The sequence below is a fragment of the Oryzias melastigma genome, linkage group LG13 (assembly GCF_002922805.2).
Source record: "Oryzias melastigma strain HK-1 linkage group LG13, ASM292280v2, whole genome shotgun sequence".
Classification (NCBI taxonomy): domain Eukaryota; kingdom Metazoa; phylum Chordata; class Actinopteri; order Beloniformes; family Adrianichthyidae; genus Oryzias; species Oryzias melastigma.
This window is the reverse complement of record NC_050524.1, coordinates 28,937,480-28,958,088: the sequence shown is the minus strand read 5'-3', so window position 1 is coordinate 28,958,088 and position 20,609 is coordinate 28,937,480. Positions and strand designations below refer to the sequence as shown.

Below are 20,609 nucleotides of genomic sequence, written 5' to 3'. Positions count from 1 at the left end.
GTGCTAAAATATGAATATAAGAGAGCAGAATAATCACTATAGTAAAATTAATTATTTTGTCATCATGAAACATCTGGATTTCAGTCATTTATTAAGCGGAAAAATAAAAAAATAAAAAAATAATCCAGAAACATTGCTTGAATTCTGTTTAAATTGTTGTAACTTAAATAAAAATTTGTAGAAATGAGTTGATATTTTATACATATTGCTGCCTGGTGTCATGCGGGATTTTCCTGCCTCCCACTCCTTCCTCATGGAAGGAGGAAGACCTACAAACTCCGTGAAGTTGGAGAGGCAGCGCGTGGAGAGCACCTCCTCCTCCTTCTCTTCCTCCTCGCGCTCTCCCGCTCGCGCCTGCAGTCTTCCTCCTGCTGCGGAGCTGTCTGCATCCATGCAGCATCTCTGCCCTGCGCAGAGCCTCCTCATCCCCCGCGGCTCCCACGGCGGACCAGGCGGCGAATTCAGAGATTTCCCCCATTTCAGCACCACGGACAGAGACCCGCGCGGACCATCCCGGAGCTCCTAGACGGGAGTTTTATTCATTTTTCCTTCAGTTTGTGTCTCCTCCGTGAGTCTGGAGTCATTTAACAGTTAGATGTCTCCTTGATGCCCTCTTCCATCAAACGCATGCGTGCCGAGGTGGGACACCTGTAGTCAATCCGGAGCTCCAGCCTGCGCCTGCAGCCTGCAGCCTGCAGCCTGCGGCATGGCTCGTCTCCGCCGGCCCGCAGCTCTGCTGCTCTCCGCGCTCCTCTGCTTCTCCTGCGCCGCAGACAAGAAGAAGAAGAAGCTCTACATCGGAGCCCTGTTCCCCATGAGCGGGGGCTGGCCGGGGGGCCAAGCCTGCCTCCCCGCCACTCAGATGGCCCTGCAGCTGGTCAACAAGAGGACCGACATCCTGCCCGACTACGAGCTGGAGCTCATCCACTACGACAGCATGGTGAGAGCAGCTGGGCTGCAGGCTGTCTGTTGATCACAGTCTGACGGGCACACGTGCAGCTTGAGATTTCCTCAGGATCCAAAAGATTCTACTTAACTAAAAGTAGCCTTACTTTGAAATTAATTCTAAATAATCATTTTAAGAATAATAAAAAACATGCCTAAATCATAAAAGAACAGTTATAAAACCTGATTTAGATTTATATATTTGTGGAATTAGTCATAAATAGGTACAATTCAGTTCTAAAATGTAGCATTTAGAAAAGGAAAATATAAATAATTGGAATAAAAAGGGATATTCACTTGCTTGCCCCCGTTTTGCAACACTGACGTGTTTAAATTGCTTTTTAGTGATACAATGCAAACAATTTAAAGTTCGATTTTAAGCTTGTATAAATATTTTCAACACCCTGCACCAATTTACATCAGTAGTTAATTGGAGGTGTCATCCAGCTTTTGAGATTCCTTTGAAATTAAGAGTATATTTTCAAAGTAAAGCTATATTTGCAGAATATAAATGAGAAAATGATCTTTTTTATGCAACAATCTGCATGTACAGATATTTCCTGACATTTGTACAAATCTCTAGAATTAAATATTTATGTTATACATAAAAATTAAATTTTTTTCTTCTTACTCTTAATTGTTTTCATCATGTCTCTCTTAAGATTTGACAAAAAAAGACATTTAGCCCATAAGAACCCATGTTTTCTTAAGATTTGACAAAAAAAAGACATTTTAGCCTCAAAGAATCCAAGTTTTCTTAAATAGAAATTTTGTAGAATATATCACAATCCAAGACGGAACATTTCTGATGTCACTGTGGCTTTCTGGAGCTCAGGAAGACTCTTCTACTGGGTTACAATAGTGTTGCTTCTTCCCACTCATCTCGTCAAACTCTGTGATTCATGAGTCTGAAGTTAGAAGTCTGTAGGAAGAAGTTTCCCGTTTGCCACATGATGGAGAATATTTGCTAAACATAACAACCTACAAAACATTTTTTGTAGATAAATGTGATCAAACTAAAAAGACGAGATTGCATTGAAACAATTTTAATAGATTGAGTTTGGTTAGATTCTTGTTTTTTGTCACACCTTGACACATCCTCCATTATGAGTGGGTGCTTTAATAAAAACAACTGAATATAACAACAGAGTGACTTACTTGAATAAGTAAGAAAAACTAAAAATAACCACTTGGAAGAACTCTAGCAATCAAGTTTATTGTGAAAAGTTTAGTGAATGATTGCATGGTTGAAAAGCAGTTCGGCAATCAGTGAAAATCAACGTGTGTCCATGAATATTTAGTGTACAGGTCTCTGCATGCTCCACATTATGCTCATTAGGTGGTTCTTTTTTAAAGACATTTTCTATGGACTGTGAGGGTTATGGTGGAGCTGCTTCCTCTGACTCCACCCACGGAAGGCCTTCACCTCTTGTTACTCACAATTCCTGCATCATCCAAACATTTCTGCATGTTTTAGAGTTTGATTTTATGAAGTAAAGTGTCAGGTAATTGGCCAAGTAAGAAAAAAAAATGTGTTTGTGAGAGTTTCTTCTTTAAATTTTTTTTATTTCCTCTTGTTGGGCAGTGAATTGATACGATAGAAGGAATGGATTATTTAAAGTGTCTCTGACTTTTTAAAATTTAAGCTCAGACTTGACTTTTTGACCGGCTTTTCTGAAACTTCCCGAGGGATAAGATGATGAAAACAACCACCAGCAACCCTCCTGAATGACTGGAACTCTGATACTATATCAACACATTGTGTTGGTGCTGGCTGGTGTTGGCAGAGTTACAGAAAGGTCATCCATAATTCACCAAACACACAAGCTCGTACCCTCAAGCACACAAGGCTTTATTCACCCACAGTATATTTTCTAACCTTTGATTCTTTTAAAGCTGTTTTATGTTTCTGGCTGAAATGTAGAGTTTTATTGAAACTCTTTGATCTCAAAGGTCCGTCTGCTTTCCCTTTGCAGTAAATTTCACCAGAGTTCCGCGGGGACTCCAGGGGTTGTGTTTTAGGGGAACCTTAAAATGGGTCAATGCTCCAGAAAAGCAGCGATTGTGCACACGAGCAGCGTTCTGTTACAGTTCATTCGGCAAGACACTTCCTCGGTGAGTCTGTGAGGATCAGGTCTGTGCCAGAAACTAAATTAGATAAAGCTGAGATGAAGGAAATGTACTAGAAACAATTTACTGCATTTTTTGCACTAAAGGGCGCACTAGATTATAACACACACCATCAATTAATGGTTTATTTTTGGACATATATTAAGGCACATTAAGCAAAAGAGTTAAAGATGAATCAGAGTTTATTAATAAGACAGTAACTCTAGAACTTGTTTGTAAGACGCTACGTGTTAGCCTCGTTAGCATGTTCACACTCCAAACCTTGTTTGCAACACATAAAAAAACAAAAACAGACTAAAACCGCTAAAACAACCATCCCGGTGACGACGCTATCTTCCAACTTTGTCAGTAAAAAAATGGTCTAACACGAATATGTTAACCGCTTTAGTGTATTTACAATAAGAGCCAAACATTTACAGCACATGTGTCAAAGTCAAGGTAATTATATCCGGCCCTCCAAATCATTTTATTTTATATTTAATAATGGCCCAATGTTATCTAGCGCTTATTTCTAACTTTTATCATTTTTGCAAAATATGTTTTTATAGGGAGTAAAATATTGAAAGTTATTTAAGGTTTAAATTGATTTATTCTGAAATAATATTCCTGCCTTTTTACTATTCATAATTATATTAAAAATGATGGCTTTAAAGTTTTAAAAATTTAGTTTTAGTGTGTTCAATAAATGTTGGTCCTGTTCGGACATAAGGTGTGTTTTGGATTTCCTGTGCGATTGAGTTTGACACCCCTGATATAGACAAACCAAGCCTATTCTTGTCTCAAAATCACTTCAACATCCGTAAACACAATCCATATATAAGGCGCTCCGATTATAAGGCATCATTTTTTTAAAGACAAAAAGCTTTCAAATTCACGTCATAGTGTAATAAATATGGTAAATACACATACCTGTGTTAGTTTGTGCAGTAAATTCATTAGTAAACTGTTTCGTTAAAAGTGACACGTTTGGTGGAACCATGTTTGTTCTCCATCATCTTACATCACACCATAACATTTACCACTGACATACTTTACCATAAGGCATACATTAAGACATCCCTGCGTTAAGGGTTGTGTTTCTTTCCAGGGATGGACGGTAATAGAATCATTTACATAAACACTTTGTGTGTTTGTGTGAAACTCTCCATGTTCATCTGAAGTTTGGACGTCTTCCAGCTGACTTACAGTCAGTTTCTGTGACCTGTTTTAGTTTCTGATTTTTGCGAAAGAAAAACTTTAAATTTGTCAATTGCACAGTGACATCCTATCATAGAATCATCTGGAAATCCTTCTGCACATGTAGATGATGTTAGAAAGTCTGTGAACCCTTCAGCTCCAACACTTTTTGACGTTCAGTTGAATGGGTGAGTGAACGCTTTGTGCATATGAACCTCATCAGAATGTTAACTTCATCAGAATATGGATTCTAATCTGATTACGGTCTGCGTGCAAACAGATGCGATCAGAGTCAGCCCACGGCTACTGAATCAACACCAAACACGACGGTAAACTTCAGCACCTGGACAGCGCTGCTCTCATTCGTGTGCAGGCGAGCTCATGCTGGGGAATGTTTCACTGAGGACAGGAAAGGTGAAGGCAGGATGCACAACACCCCCACGCCTGACACACAGCAGCAACAAAAAAAAACATTTTTAACAGATGAGTGAAAATCGAGGAACTCCACTCCCCAGTGGAGCCACATGACCATGTCAGGAAACCAGATGGTGGGAAGCGTTTGTAAGATTCTGGCACCTGTTACTCTCCAGCTTCCTCGGTGCCTCTGCTTCCGTTTGCATTGGTGATCACAGAGGAGCAGCTGCTGGTCGATGAATCTGACATTGAAGAGGTGGAAAGGTTCACCTCAGCTCCCCCGCAGCAGCTTATTGTCAAATGTTGTCCCTTTTTTCTAAATAATTATGCAGCATTTATTTTGGGCTGCTATTTTTGGCAAAACATCCTGTTCATCCTGGGCTCATGTTTGTCAGGTAGATGTTTGAGCATTATTAATAGCCCCAGAGCCACAAACAGACACTCTTCAAGTAGAGCTTTCATCTTCGGCATCGGAACGTTCGTGTTTGCATCTGCAGCCGCTATGATAAGAGACGGGTAGGGGGGGTGGGGGGCACTTTGAACTTGGCCATCTCCACTCCACCAACTCTGCTCCGTTCAAGCTGTTCTCCATGAGTCTTCTGCCTCTGAACCTGGAGGCGGAGGTGGGTGGAGTGGAGTTGGCAGGGAGTTTAATGGCTGGCATGGTAACAGTAACCATGACAACTGCAGTTCAAACAAACAGAATTTGTGAAAAGGAGAAGATGCCAAGCTGGAGTTTTGTTTTGCTGCCCAGACTGGAGCAGACACATAGGAGGGGGGGCAGCAACAGCAGAGGCAGACCAAACAGAAAGTGACGGTCTGATCACACAGTCCGTTCTGTGATCTGCTCTCCACATCAAGCTCTGATGGATCAAGAAGAACTTGGGTGCTGGAAAATAACTACCAGAGCTGACGGGCTTTTGGGGTTTGCTCTGACAAGAAGGGTGGATGATGACTCATTTCAGAAACAGGTTTCTTTTTAGCAGCAGAGCTGGACCCACAGACATCTGCAAGCTCCAAATGACTGTGGAGCGTTAAACCCTTGGACCCTTACAAATAAGCCAAAAATTCTCACCCCACTGACAGATTTTCTTTAAAAAAACAGTTTTTTCCCCAATTACAATTATTTTTATGTTAAAAAAATCTTTGTAAGATTATTTTTCTTACAAAACAGACAATTCTTGCAACAATTGCTACCTAAGATCCAGTTTTTGCAGTGAAGGAGTTTTCCCCTCTGAGCTGATGATGCTAACAAACAAAAGTCTGACCGCTGAGAACTGGAGGAGCTTCATTCCTGTTTCCTTCAAATGATTTCATGACCTTACATTGTCATCTGCAGGACAGTGACTGAGAAGGTCAAGGTGGAGGTTGTGATTCTGGATTATCATAATAGAAAAGCTTGTTAGCATAGCATCGTTAGCATTATTAGCATTAGCATCTAAATCAACAGTTTGGAGAAGCAGCTTCATCCTCCAGTTCTGACTGGATCATGTTAAAAAATCGCTCCATGTTCCACTGCTAAACGCTAGGTGAGGTGACCGTGGGGGTGGGAGGTGTCTCACGTGAGCTTGTTTTTTGCAGACTGTAGAGAAAAACAGAAATTCACCATAAGAAGAGCTAATAAACATGGCAAATGCTCTCTAACTTTTGCTCGCCAAGGAGGAGAAAATGCTCACAACTGGTGAGTGTCATTTTCTGACCCTACAAAATAAAAGTCTATTGCCATAGACTCATTTTTCTATTCAAAAATATATATTTGATATTGTTTTATCGCCCAGACCTACCTCACACTGCAAGCCTAACATCAAAGGGCGAGCAATGAGCCAGATGCCAGCTTGGCAAAGACAAATGAAGACAGCTCACATGGATCTAGTTGTCTGCAAGTGAATGCATCAGAATGGAGCGAAGCAGCGAGCTTGTGGCTTGCCGTAGTAGCTTTTACATAATCTTTTTCCATTGCATTTATTTCCTAAGTGCTCCTAATTCAGAAAATTCAAAGAAAGAAATACGCAAAAATGCAATTTTAATCAGAATTTTCTTTAAATATGTCCTCTAGGCATGAAATAATCCCTTTTTTGGAACTCTTTTCTTTAATATATGTAAATTACATCACTAAAAACGGACTTTTCTCAAATACAGGGACCCAGACCCGATGGTTTTTGGAGCATGCTAGAACTTTAGTTTGATGATCCTATAACAATTAAAGGACAACAACACTATTATAGATTTTAAATCTGACCACAGAGGGTAAACATGATAAACCAGACTGTGAAACAGCTTACAATGGATGCTGATATGTTTGTACCACAACCCCATAGTGGTTGTAGCATTTCATTTATTTTTAAAATTGCTGTTCTGCAAATGTTAAAGGGTTTCTACTTGGTTCTATCCCAAATCCAGCCAGAACTCCTGTTTTTTTCAGTGATTAATGATTGCTACGACCCTCCCATTATCATCTAAATTACCTATTGATTTTCTTTAGTTAGAGGCTGGAGTGGATGCTGAAGCACTAAATGTAACATGTGGATAAAGTTAATGGAAGTTGACTGGTGGGTAAATGTTTCCCTCTGCGGCGTATGGTTGAAGGCAGGTGTTAGAGGGCTGACCTTGAAACGGACGTCCAGAGAGGTGGAGGTTTGCTCTGGAGAGGAGATAAATGGGAGACAGCTGAAGAAAGAGTATCATCTGTGTGTAAATGAGAGGAAGTGAAGTGGAACGGCGAGGTGACAGGGAGCAGAGGGGAGAAAGGGGGAGGACTTTGAGTAGGTTGACTGTGCGGTAAGGAGGTGAAGAAGCGTGTGGTGAAGGTTGATGTGAGATAAAGGAGAGTCGGAAAGAATGAGAGAGAGGAGCCATCAGAAACTGAGATGAAGATGTTGAGGTTCTCTTTAGGAGAGACGAGGAACAAATCATGATAGAAGTTTGGGAGATAAATGAGGGAAGCAGATTGAGGCAAAGACTGTGAAGATGCTGAGATTGGAGCTACCAGGACCAATAGAAGAAGACTAAAGAGGAAGTTCATGGGGGTGTAGGGGAAATTGATTCCACGATATATCGCGATATTTAGTTTGATTTAAAATGTCGACATTACGGTATTTAATTAGTTATTTGTGTTTTGTTTTTGGTGTTTTTAACATGTTCTTGTGCCACTTTTCTTAGAATAGAGGTCTTATATAAAGAAATTAAGCTCAAAATTGCATTTCTGCGAATTTTTATTCAAATTGTGGTGAATCAGGAGCATAAAAGAATGCAGTTCTTTCTGGGATGTAGAAGCTACAATCATCCGGCCTCAAGCTCCCCGCTCTACTCCATTCTGACCCCGGCCTCCCAAACAAGCGTTACGGCCCCGATCCGGCCGCCAGATTCCTTACGTAACTTTAAAAGCACATCTGACCTCTGCGATCTGGCCTCTACGGCACTCCGAATCCGTTTGATTGAGTTTAAATTTTCACTTGAGTCACAGCACGTTTTATGAAGTTGTTGCTATTAGCGACCTAAATCGTAGTAAATCATCTGCCACAGCCAGACCGCTCCCACGTGGCACCTGAGGGTGATGCATTCACTTGTAGACAAATAGATCCATGAACATCTTTGTTTTCTTCGTCTGAGCTGAAATCTGGATCAAAACTAAACATTTTACTCAATATTTTTATTGCACCAGTAACGTTAGATTGAGGTTGTCAGGGGAAAGACAGGTAAACAGATGGATGATGGGATTGATTAAAAATACTTCAAAAGATTATTGGAACTTTAAGCTGTTTCGAATTATTGTGTTTGGCAATTTTCTGTAAAAGAAGAGGCCATCTTGAAACTATTCTACTGCCTATTTTAACTGAATTTCTGGGTCACAACTGCTAAGCAGAAGCCTTATTCTGAGACGAGCTGGTGATCGTCTCAGAATATGTTTAAAATTGAAAAGCAAATAAGTTTCTCCTCATATTTGTTTTTAAACGGGCAAGTTGGATGTAGTTAATGAGACGTGTTCGTAATGCGTTGGCTGTCTGGGCTTTCCTCTCTGCAGTGCGATCCTGGCCAGGCCACCAAGTTACTGTACGACCTTCTGTACACGGAGCCCATCAAGGTGGTGCTGATGCCGGGCTGCAGCTCCGTGTCCACACTGGTGGCTGAAGCTGCTCGCATGTGGAACCTCATCGTGGTAAGATGTAAAGCCCGTTTCCCTCCAGTGCAGATGTTAATCAATGTTGCTGCTGTGTTCTGCTTTTTAAGGATCAATTAAGATGCAGCATTTATGCAAAGACTTTGCAGGTTTTTTGGTTTTGATGTGTGGATTTTAGGAGAAGTTGCACTAAAATTTGACATTAAAACATCGACATATTAGTAGAAGACGCAAATAAAATAACTGCTGCCAGTTAACACCAGCGTTAGACATGCTAAAAATAGATGCAAAGAACAGTCACCACATTCCTCCTTCATATTAAACCACATGGTGTGCAGTATTTAATCTAACCTCTTAAATATTTGCATATCCAGACTATAATCTGCTATATTTCATATTCAAAGACAAGCTGTAGATGCATAATGTGCAACATGTTTTATTCCACGTTTTTACCCACAAACCTTTACTAAATCAGGCTTTTAGAACTAAAATACAGTCATGAAGTTACCAGAAGACTGCTTTAGCACCAAATTCAGAGTGCAAAAATCCACACTTGCAGGCAGAAATCGGAGGGGTGAGGGATTCAGCAGGAGGCAGATCCTCTCCACCAGCCTGGCACGCTTCCTCCGCTACGTTAGCGATGAAGAGCGTTGCCTCTTCACCGAGATCCAGCCCTCCAGCTTTGCAAATGTCCAGCACAGACACATGAACACGTGAAGCTCAGCGGGTTCTCCAGCTCTTTGAGCGCGCTCCATCTCCATGCGTCATGCCATCCAGCTCCACACGAGCTGCAGTGTCATCTCCACTTTTACATCGATGCTGACGCTGGTGTGAAAGTAGGTTAGTTCTGCAGCAGGAATCTCATCTTCACACGCTCATGTATCAACTTCAGCTTTATGCATTCACTGAGAGACAGAAAGAAGAACTGATGACAATCTTATCTGTAGTTTCCATGAGACTTTTGCGGTCATGCAGCAAACGATCTATAGGAGTTGGAGCACTGCGAGCAGAAATTGAAGCCAACTTGCAGCTTTCTAGGCGATAAACTGATTTATCAGTGTGATGTGTTCTCGCACTGCTCCACTGTTTTAGCCTTCATCTCTGCTGTGAAGCCTGTTTCTGCACTTTATTTATTCAAACTACAAAATATGCAAATCAAAAAACAAAACTCTAACATTTTGAAAAAACTTCATAATTGCAAAAAAAAAATCAGCATGTAGGGAAGGTGAGGGAGGTTATCATATTAAGAACTGATGCTACCAGACAGCTTTGTCCCAAGAGCTTTCCTTATTTAAAGGACAAAGAAATCACCAGTTTCTGATGTGTCACAATCAGGACTCTAAATTTACTTAGTTGATCACGGTCCGTTTTTAGCAGGAGACTCCTGTTGGTGCAGGAGGGGTCTGGTTTGAACCCCGGCTGGGACCTTTTCTGTGTGGAGTTTGGAGTTTTGGAGTTTCTCCTCATCCATGTGAGGGTTTTCTCCCCGGCTTCTCCCACAGTCCAAGAACATGCTTTGTAGGTTTATTAGTGTCTCTAAATTCTCCCTAGTTGTGACGTGAGTGTGGTTGTGTCTTAATTGCCCCCCCTAACCCCTAACTACTAAAAAACTATGTAGTGCTGTGGATTTTAAAGGTAATTCAGACACAATGCTCACTACTTTTCTTTAATTTTTCTAAACACGAGATATGATGTCAGCGATTTCACAAAGTGAAAAACAAATAAATATAAAAATTGTACTTTTATTTATGACTCCACTGTGCTCTGATGGTGAAAATGTCGATGGTTTATTCAAATATTACATTTTAACACGTTTTTAGTGCAAAAATTGTTCAATCGCAATGGATTGTGGTTTATATTCGCTAACCTAGTGAGCATAGATGCACGCTAGATTTTCGCTAAGACTTCTGGGAAATTTGAAGTGCACTCGATTTTGAAATTAGTAGCACTAGAAAATGGGGCACGCATTATATAGTGAATAGAGGGTTAATTCGGACACAACCTGTGTGATTGTGTGGCCCTGCGACAGACTGATAACCTGCCTATACGGCATATCGCAGCTTTACCCAACAGTAACTGGGATAGGCTCCAGCAACCTTGGGACCCATAAGGCAGCTTTGAAGAATGGATGGATATTCTTAAAAAAGCAATATTTACAGTTGCTCATGGAAGTGTATTAAAGATATAAACATAAAACATGTGTACTTTAGATCTTCTGTAGTTCTAAAAAATATTAGCACAAAAAATTTAGAATACAATACTCAAAATTTTACAATGAAAACAACACAAAAAGGAATAAAGAACACAAAGATAAAAACAAAAAAATGAATGAAAGACAGATAAATTAGAACAAAATCCACAAAAAAGTTAGAACAAAAAACATAAAATTTTAGAAGAAAAACACAATAAATGGGAACAACAAAACACTAAGTATTAGCATGAAAGCCATAAATAAATTTGAATGAAAAACAAGTTTTTAGAAACAAATATAATTAGAATGAAAACTACAATAAATTAGAAAGAAAAACGTAAAAAATTAGAGCAAAAATCACACAAATTTAGAGCAAAAAATTAGAAAAAATAAAACAAAATTTAGAACAAAAATAAACAATATTATAAATGACAAAAAACAAAAAAGTTGGAATGATAATCAAGAATTTGACTTAAAAAAACAAAACGTGTTTTATATAATTTTTTGAAACCAAGAAACTTCAAGTTGCAATTAAATGTATTAAGTTAATTTTTTGTATATTGGATTTTGTACAATATCACAAAAGTAAAGGCAACATTTTAGAGTATTTAAAGATAAGTCAAAGTAAAACAATGTTCCTTCTTAATTTTATAACGTCTGTGTTTTTTATGTTAACATTTTTAAGAACAGTTTGTAGTCTAGATTCTTTTTTTTGACTGAAAACCAGCCATTTAAAAAATTAAAGACTATATTTTTCTTTGTTTTACCTCCCTTTTAGGATTACTAGAGCCCCATTCACATTTGAGAAGTAATATGAGGAATTTTCAGTTTTTTCTACAAAAACCCTGAATTAATCTATGAAGAAACTGCCCTGAGACAGCTCGAGTCAATTCTTTTTTCATATTTGATAAAGAAGATAATCAAATATGAAAGATATATCATTCATAATTGAAAAATGAAATATGGAAATGGTCTCTTACCATTAAAATAATCCAACACGTCAGTCTCAGAACAGGTTTTGAGCGGAGCTGCACCTCAGCGGCCTGGTGGTAGAGTGGCTACAAATCCACCGACAGGAGAGTCTTTGGGACGTCTCTGTGTGACACTCAGCATCAGAGGTTGGTGGTTAAACCACAGCTGTGACTGCAGCTCACTGCTTCCCAACGGGAGGAGTCAAACATGGAGAAGCAATTTCACACACCCAGTGTGAAGGCAAAGTCACCAATCCTCCATGCGGGAAATCCCACCAGACTCGTAGAGAACGTCATCGCCTCTTGAATACATGACTTTTGCAGCATTATTTGGTCAGCTGACTGTCTGAGCTTGAATGTTGATCATGCTGCTCTTTCCTGTCTCAGTTGTCCTACGGCTCCAGCTCTCCTGCTCTGTCCAACCGCCAGCGCTTTCCCACCTTCTTCCGCACGCATCCGTCCGCAACGCTGCACAACCCCACCCGGGTGCAGCTCTTTCAGAAGTGGAAGTGGACCAAGATCGCCACCATTCAGCAAACCACTGAGGTCTTCACCTCGGTGAGTCTCCTGGCAGAACGTGACTATACCCTGTGCTGTCACTGAGAAGTGTTTATGATGCCCCTCTCTCAATTCATGCTTCACAAAATTAGGACACATTCAAGGAAGTTCTAAAAAAACAAAAGATTGATTAATAAGAATTAATCACAATTCATTATTAGACATAACAGGATTTTCAATTATTCTGACATATTTCATTGTGAATTGTTGTGACATCAGAGGAAAAAGGTGACGTTGAAATGATAAATTCACACTAGCGTTGTCAATCATTGTCCTACTGCCCTGCAAATGTGTCATTATTCTGCTTAAACTCCTGAGAACTGGAGTAGACTGATATATGCAGTGTCTTTGAGGAAGAGGAGAATGTCTTTCTATGTAGAGAGGAAGAAATTCAACACTTGTGCTGAGACTTTAACAGGTGAAACCAGAGTAATATGATGCAGAGAGGAAAGGTGAGTGTTCAGGAGACCAGGTGGGGTGGGTTTGGCTGCTTCAACAAAGTGTTATTTTGGCAATTCAAGCTACGAACATGTCATGAAGTAAAAAGTAACATTTAATGACAGAGAATGTTATATCTGACACTTAAGTTAAGGAATAAAAACAAGAAAATTCATTTTTCTGTTGTCCACCATGAAGAAATCTAGTCAGAGTGAATCTTAAGTTTTAGCAGCCATTTAGAAAAGCTCACTATTTCACTTTAAAACTAAAAAAAAGACTTTAGGCCAAATCTGAATTCTTATTTAGTCCTCCAAATTGAGAGTTATGGAAAAATAGTGTCTTCAAATTTGGACGTCACTCCCACTCGATGATGTCATCAATAGTTGCTGGTCAGCTAGCATTAGCACGTAGCTGCTAGCGCTCTGAAATATATAACATTGGTTTTATAACTTTAACAAGGTAATGCGAAAACAAAAAGTCAAATGTAAACTAAAATGTAAACTTCTGTGCTTCAGAGCATGTGAAGACGTGACCCCTCGTGGCGTTGGGCTCTGCTAGGGTTAGCCCTTAAAAAGACTATTTCGGAAAACCCTTTCCCCTCAAATGCCCCTACAGTTGGAGGGTAAGGGAGAAGTTGTAGGGGAAGAATTCGGATTCAGCCTACGACTACAGTTGCATATCCCAAAATGCCAAATAAATGGAAGTTTTTCAGCAAATTCGGCAGTTTTTTGTCTACATTCCTGACTACCACCATGACCACCCCAAGGATTTTCCAAATAATTGGGCGGCGGTATGAAATCTAGAAGATTCTGCCGATGCCTCCTCATCACTAGAGTTTTATTTGTAATCGTAGAAATTTCAGATAACCTAAAAAACGTTAAAAAAAACCCCACAAAATAGTGTGTCAATAAAAATATTAAATCAGAATCTGCTGATGAAATGAGCATGTTGAAAGGAGGAGCAAAGAAAAATGTATTTAGAAAAATTAGCATTTTTGTGAATATTTGGAGGTAAAAGGAGCATGAGACTGACAAGAGAGAAGCTGAAAGTTAAAGGTGTCCTGTTGAACTTTGTCAGATGTTTTATATACACCGGCTGGAGCACCAGTGGAACTAGAAAAAGAATTCTTGAAGAGGCGATTGGTATTTTTCCAGTCAATACAAACAGTTTTGCAAACAGCTTTCCTTCCAGATGCAAAGAATCTGCTGCTGTTTGTTCACTGGGGCCTCCGCCTGTGTCTCACAGACTCTGGACGACCTGGAGGAGAGGACGAAGGAGGCCGGCATCGACATCAGCGTCCGCCAGAGTTTCCTCACCGATCCTGCAGTCGCTGTTAAGAACCTCAAGGTGTTTTTTGCTCGAGCGAACACTCACTGAGGAGCAGGCAGCGTCTTCAGAAAGTCACCTAGTTAAAAATAAACATATTTGTCGTCTAATTATGAAATTATTCATTTATGCAACTCTAAGACAAGGCAGCAGAATATAATATTACAAAAAAATCAATCAATTTAGTTGTAGAGCAACTTTTATGCTCAAGGTGCTTGACATGATTAAAGCAATAAAAAGTCATAAATAATAACTTAAAAGCAACAACAATCAAAAGATGAACAAAAAAATGGAAGTTAACACAGAGGCTAATACTTTGAGGATAGATTCAAAGATATAAAATGTAAAAATGTACAAAAACAAAATCCATAAAATACCAATAAATAAATGAAATATGTGACTTAAAGTACAGTGAGGAATCTCCACAAACAGAAACTCGGGTAAATTAATTCCACAGATTTGGATCCCAGCACTGACACCATTCCTCTCTGTCAGTCCTGGTTCTCTTAGTGGGTATAGATAAGACATAGTTGACATCTACAGTTTTTTGTGACAGAGTACACAGAACCTTCCCAATTCTAGTCTTTTTTCATCAGACAGTTCAAATCCTCCCTTGACCTTTGACCCAGACCTTCAGCAGTTCACCCATGTCTAATCTGATTAATATTTCAGGTCAATCTGAGCTATAAAACACACGCCACATCCTAATGTTAGACCAGGATGAAACCTTCAGACACGTCTGTTGGTCCAAATATTATCAAGCAATACTTTTAAGCAAATGTGTTCACAGTCTTGGATTATAAAGGATATAAAACGTAACAAAGTAAAGGCGCTACTTGGCATCAGGTAAATGATAGGTGGCAAAGTGATGCTTTCCGCCATCTTTCATCATTTATAAACTGGGCTCTCTCCCAGCCTTGTTGACCTTGCATCATGAGTTACACTCGGTAAACCACACACTTGAACTAGTGCAGCAGCACGAACTGGATGGATAAGACATACATTTATAATCTATAAATATGTTTTGAAGATTTTGCCATTAATCTTATACAGTTCACATACTGTAAAATGTATTATTGAATTTATAATGAGAATAATACCATACAGTGTTACACGAATTATCAAATGGAGAAGCTCCAACAATTGTTCCTCTAATGAGGGAGTTTTAGTTTGGCCACTAGGTGGCGATCGCGCAGTAGCATTACATCTTATTCCAGAAGAAGAAGAAAGAATGAGTAAAAAAACGATAAAATAAAATACAATTTCCATAAAAGAGCTTAGAAAATTCATGCCTGTGAGTAAATAGAGATGTTCATTTAGTCAGCAATGTATGTTTAGGTCGACCAAGTGCTAGCATTAGCCGTTCTATAGGAAATCCCATTATTAGCATCAAGCTAGCTGACTTTCATGCATTAGAATAATCTCTACTTTTTTGGATCGATCATTGATCTATTAAACTTAGATCGATCCATATTGATTAATCAATTGCAGGGCTAGTCACAAATGCAATGAAAATTGCTAAAAATCAAATACAAGTTAAATATTTCAGATTTTTATCATTTAATCAATTAATTTATTACTGTAAAATCAGATTAAATTAAAGAGTTATCATTATTTTTTCTGTGTGGGTTTGAAAGGATAGGAAAAAGGCAAACACAAAAGCACTAGAAAATATATTAAAAAACTAAAGATAAAAATTAGATAAATGCTAAAATTAAAAAACAAAAAAAAAAAGAAAGTAAGTAAACACAGGAAAGGTGAGGAAAACATCTGGTGCATTCTGAAGAGGATTCCCAGCAGGTTACCTGGTGATGTGTGGCCTTGCGACAGACTGCTGAGCTATCCAGGGTGTATCCTAGACTGTAGTTGGGATAGGCTCCAGTAACCTTGTGACCCCATAAGGGAAAGTTTGGCCAGTGGATCCTAAGGATGACTCCCAGCAGTTCAGTTCTAGTTTCAGAGGGAAAAGCTGATTTCTTAAATGCAGTTCTTGAGCTGCTCTTTCAGCCTCCCCTCCACACAAACCCGATTACATAACTCGGCCTCCGTGATGCCCCAGTTCAGTGTGCCAGATTAGCTGAACCCACAATCAGACTGTCGCTGTGGCCCGCTGCAGAACTCTGAGGAGGGCTCCTATTTATTTTCAGCTCGCCCAGATCGTGACTCTTTCCTCTCTCTGTTTCACCTCCAAGAGACAAGACGCCAGGATCATCGTCGGCCTGTTCTACGAGACTGAGGCCAGGAAGGTCTTCTGTGAGGTAACCCCTTTTTAAAAGTAAAACACTAACATGATTTTGGTCAAACATTGCCTGTTGGGTTGATGGATTCCCACACGACTGGTGCTACTGTTCCACCCGCAGGTGTACAAAGAGAAGCTGTACGGGAAAAAGTATGTGTGGTTTCTGATTGGCTGGTACGCGGACAACTGGTTTAAAATCAAGGATCCGTCCATCAACTGCACATTGGAGCAGATGTCGGAGGCTGTGGAGGGTCATGTGACCACCGAGATCGTGATGCTCAACCCGGAAACAGTCCGAGGAGCTTCCAATCTGGTGAGACACATTTTCTGGTCAATGGGGGGGCGGGGCATAGCTTTGTTCATTTTAAGTTACAATTTTTTTTTATTTTTATCACAGAATTTAAAACCTATGCTACAGGATCATCTCAGCAATCTGATGTTTTCCTCTCATTAGACCTCCCAGGAATTTCTAACCCAACTGATGTCTAAGCTGGGGGGTAAAAACCCAGAAGAGACGGGCGGTTTCCAGGAAGCCCCGCTGGCCTACGACGCCGTGTGGGCGCTGGCGCTGGCCCTCAATAAGACCGTGGGACCTTTGAAGGCCAAGGGTCACCGTTTGGAAGACTTCAACTACAACAACAGGGACATCACCAGTGAGATCTACCGCGCCATGAACACCAGCTCCTTTGAAGGAGTGTCAGTGAGTAGAAAAGGGGATGGAGACAAAAATAAAATACAGTGTAGCTGCAATTTTAATGTATTTGTTATATCACGTGTACATGAGCTGTAGATTATAACGGAACAAATAAAATCACAGATCCAAGCAGTGGAAGTTAGTGTTCTTTGCAGAGGTGCTGCAGAGATTTAGGTCACAGAAGGAGGTTTTATGAAGTTCATGAACTACTCTGCAGAGAGAGAGAAAAATGCAGATCTTTCACAAATTCCCAACGCTCTACAGACAAAAAAAAAAGCTGCAGTCTGCACCAAGATTTAACAGATTTAAGAAATTTGGTGACAATAGGGAGCTAAAAATCGTTCTCATATTTCCCCAGGGACATGTTGTGTTCGATGCTCAAGGATCTCGGATGGCGTGGACTCTGATAGAACAGCTTCAAGGTATTAAATCCTTTTTTTTCACAATGCAGAAATCCCTAAACTGTGATTTAGGAGATTGTGTTACTAAATGGCCTAAGAATGAAGAGTACCATCCTAAAATTAAACATGAAACATCATTTCAAAGGTGTTGGAGTGTGAACAAGCTGAGACAACTGCTCCTCCGATGCCCTTGAGCGTCCACTTAGACTCCTGATGGTTTTTAAGTGGAGACGCACGCTGAGGTGCTTCATTTTACAGTAACACCTGTCCTCAAAGGTGTTGTTTTGGACTTCGTCTGTGACTGAACATTTTGTCTTCCTAAACAAATGAGTAACCTGAGCTTCCTGACCATGTGGTAGAACCAGCATGCAGGTCTGTGTGAGTCCTGCTTCATCTGTCTTCATCTTCCAGGGGGGAGCTACAAGAAGATTGGATACTACGACAGCACGAAAGGCAATCTATCCTGGTATGGAAATGATAAGTGGATCGGTAAGAAACCTTCGTCCAGTCTCCTCTAGTCATCTGTGACCACAGACTCCACTTCCCATAATCCTCCTTTTTATTGCTTTGTCCTTTCTTAAGAACATCTCACTTCTCTGGGACGTGATGTGGGTCGCAAACAATTATTGTGTGTTTGTGTTCGCGTCCTAATGCCTGCAATTCAATTTTACTGATTAAGATTTATTGCAAAGAAATGACAGGGAGTCAGTGAAGGTGACAGCGCAGACGGGGACAGCCGCCCGGCTGAGGGTTTAATGGAATTGGGCTGGGTGACCTTCTCCTTGAGGAATGACGCCACGTTTCCCGATCGGTGCATTTGATTGGTCTGAGCTGCAGAGGCTGCTCTTAGAAGATGGCGTGGAGGAGTGTAAAGGAGCCTGACCTTGGCTTGTACCGCTTGTCTCTGGGAAAACTAGGAGGATTTCAATCCCCAAAAACTGAGTTCAGTTAATTTGAAGATAATTTATAAACTATCATTAGCTTTTATTTAGCTTGTCAGAACTATTTAAAGTAAAATTTGTACTGTTTTCCGAATTACTGCAGTATAAAGTAGCATCTTTTTAATGCTTTTATGCTTTTAAATCAATGCCTCCAGAGGGAGAAGTATTCTTCTCCGTTTGACCTCTGCAGTCCTGCCGCCTCCTCTGTTCCTGCAGCCACACAGTTTCAGGAGGTCAACAGAAGTCTGGGCACCAGCATTGGTCAGATGTCTCCTTCAGGTCCTCACAGCTGCTCGGCGGCGTCCTTCCTGTCGCCTTAATGAGCTGCTAAGAGAACACAAACGGTGTAACTTCATGTAATTTCTTTTTTAAAAACGCGTAAGACGTTAAAAAATCAACAGTGAAAGAAAGACAACGATTCAATGGGACTCAGAAGATCTATCATCTGAATTGAGTCTTTTTTAGTACAAAATGTCCCTTTTTTCTAAACACAAGGAGGCGAGACTTTAATGACGGTTATCAGTGATCATCTTTTTCACACTCAATGACAACTGGAGGTCATAAATTGCCAAAAGGAGCACGTTATCTGCAAAGAGCAGAGATAGGATTAAAGGACTCCCACAGTCACACACACTTCCTCCTCTTGAATGTGGCACCAACAATAGTGCCTCAGAATGTGTGTATTTCTGTTGGTTGGAATATTATTTTATTTAAAACATTAATGCTTGAATTTATTTCCAGCAATAAAAAAAAAAAAATTAAACTTTTTTGCTGAAGTAAATGTTAAATGGTGGTGATTTTTGTTGCCAACGGATTTTATTAATAGGCTATAATTGGTTACAGGTCTAAAATGAAAGCAGGATGGACTGTGCTTGTTTTTTTACAATAAAGTTTGAAGCTCGGAGCAGCAGGTGCGCGTGCCGTCCCTCCTCAGGAGTACATACCGTGCCGTTCACATCGTACACATGCAGAGCTGAGGAACTCTGAATGTGCCGTCTGTCTCACCTTCTGGCCTCCAGCAAGCAACACAGGGGAAATAAAACCTGATCGATCCTCTGAAGTGATTTTTACCAAACTCTAAGCGGTTCTGCATAGATGTAATGAAGGTCGGATTTTCCTCAAATTTCCGTTCTCCTACTTTTTTCTTGTTTTCTGAATCTTCTCCTTCAGCTCCCATTTTGTTTAAATCATCTACAATTTTTCATATTCTTTCTACACAATTTCTCCTTTTTTTGTTTCCTTGACAACCTTTCCTGCAGGGTTGCCTTACTTGTATTGTCATGGTAACTAATTCGGATCCAGTTGCCGTGGTAACACAGCCCTGATGCAACACCAGGCGCGCAGTGTGGTATCTGTGTAGACAGACACGTGTTCCTAGAGCCCCCCTTCCCCCCCCCACGTGCGCGGACAGGTAGACCCCTCCATCGCCACCTCATCCGTCATCCTCCTCGCCGCTCTTCTGGAGATCACTAATTCTCCCTAATGTGGGGATTATTTCCTGGAAGTGTCTCTCGTTTCTGGTGTTACATAAAACTTCAACAACAACAAAAAGAAAAGGATTCCTCACACTTCATTTATTTGCACCTCGGCTTAAAGCGAGGCTCATGAATATGGAGTTCTGGAAAAAGATTAAAATAGAAAAGATTGATGTCAAAAATTGGAGGCATGGCAAAAGAAAAAGCAGCTCGGAGGCAATTAAAAGAGACTTCTTCACAGTCAGAGGATTAAGCAGTCGGGGTGATAATCCAAGCGGTGGTGGTGATACGGCTTCCAAATATCCTGCAGAGACGAGGACTTGGACTTGGAAATGATAGGTACTTAGGTCTCACATGCAGAGATTTGAGACTCAACAGATTTGAGACTAAAGGTTTAAGGATTCTTTTTTTCTTGGTTTTTAGCTCCAGAATTCTGCTGTCAGATCTAAAAAAGAAAGCCCTCTTTGTAAAGATTTTGCATTGGGAATGTAGATTCCCGATTAGAATGATTCATTTTAAGACCTGATTTGAATTTAATCCTAAAATCTTGAGATTTGACTGGAACTTAAATGCAAAGATCAGCTGATCAGGAG

The 20,609-nt window shown here is 40.2% G+C and overlaps 1 protein-coding gene across 1 annotated transcript in view; it reads left to right on the top strand.

Moving 5' to 3' along the window:
* The first annotated feature begins 217 nt into the window (after positions 1-217).
* Positions 218-20,609, top strand: part of gabbr1b (gamma-aminobutyric acid (GABA) B receptor, 1b) — a 35,990-nt gene continuing 15,598 nt past the window's right edge. Inside the window, exons 1-9 of the mRNA XM_024297002.2 lie at positions 218-940; positions 8,687-8,821; positions 12,332-12,502; positions 14,186-14,287; positions 16,459-16,524; positions 16,627-16,818; positions 16,960-17,205; positions 17,558-17,621; positions 18,012-18,089. Of these exons, the coding sequence (XP_024152770.1) occupies positions 707-940; positions 8,687-8,821; positions 12,332-12,502; positions 14,186-14,287; positions 16,459-16,524; positions 16,627-16,818; positions 16,960-17,205; positions 17,558-17,621; positions 18,012-18,089 (1,288 nt within the window). The 5' untranslated portion in view covers positions 218-706. The remainder of the gene's footprint in view (positions 941-8,686; positions 8,822-12,331; positions 12,503-14,185; positions 14,288-16,458; positions 16,525-16,626; positions 16,819-16,959; positions 17,206-17,557; positions 17,622-18,011; positions 18,090-20,609) is intronic.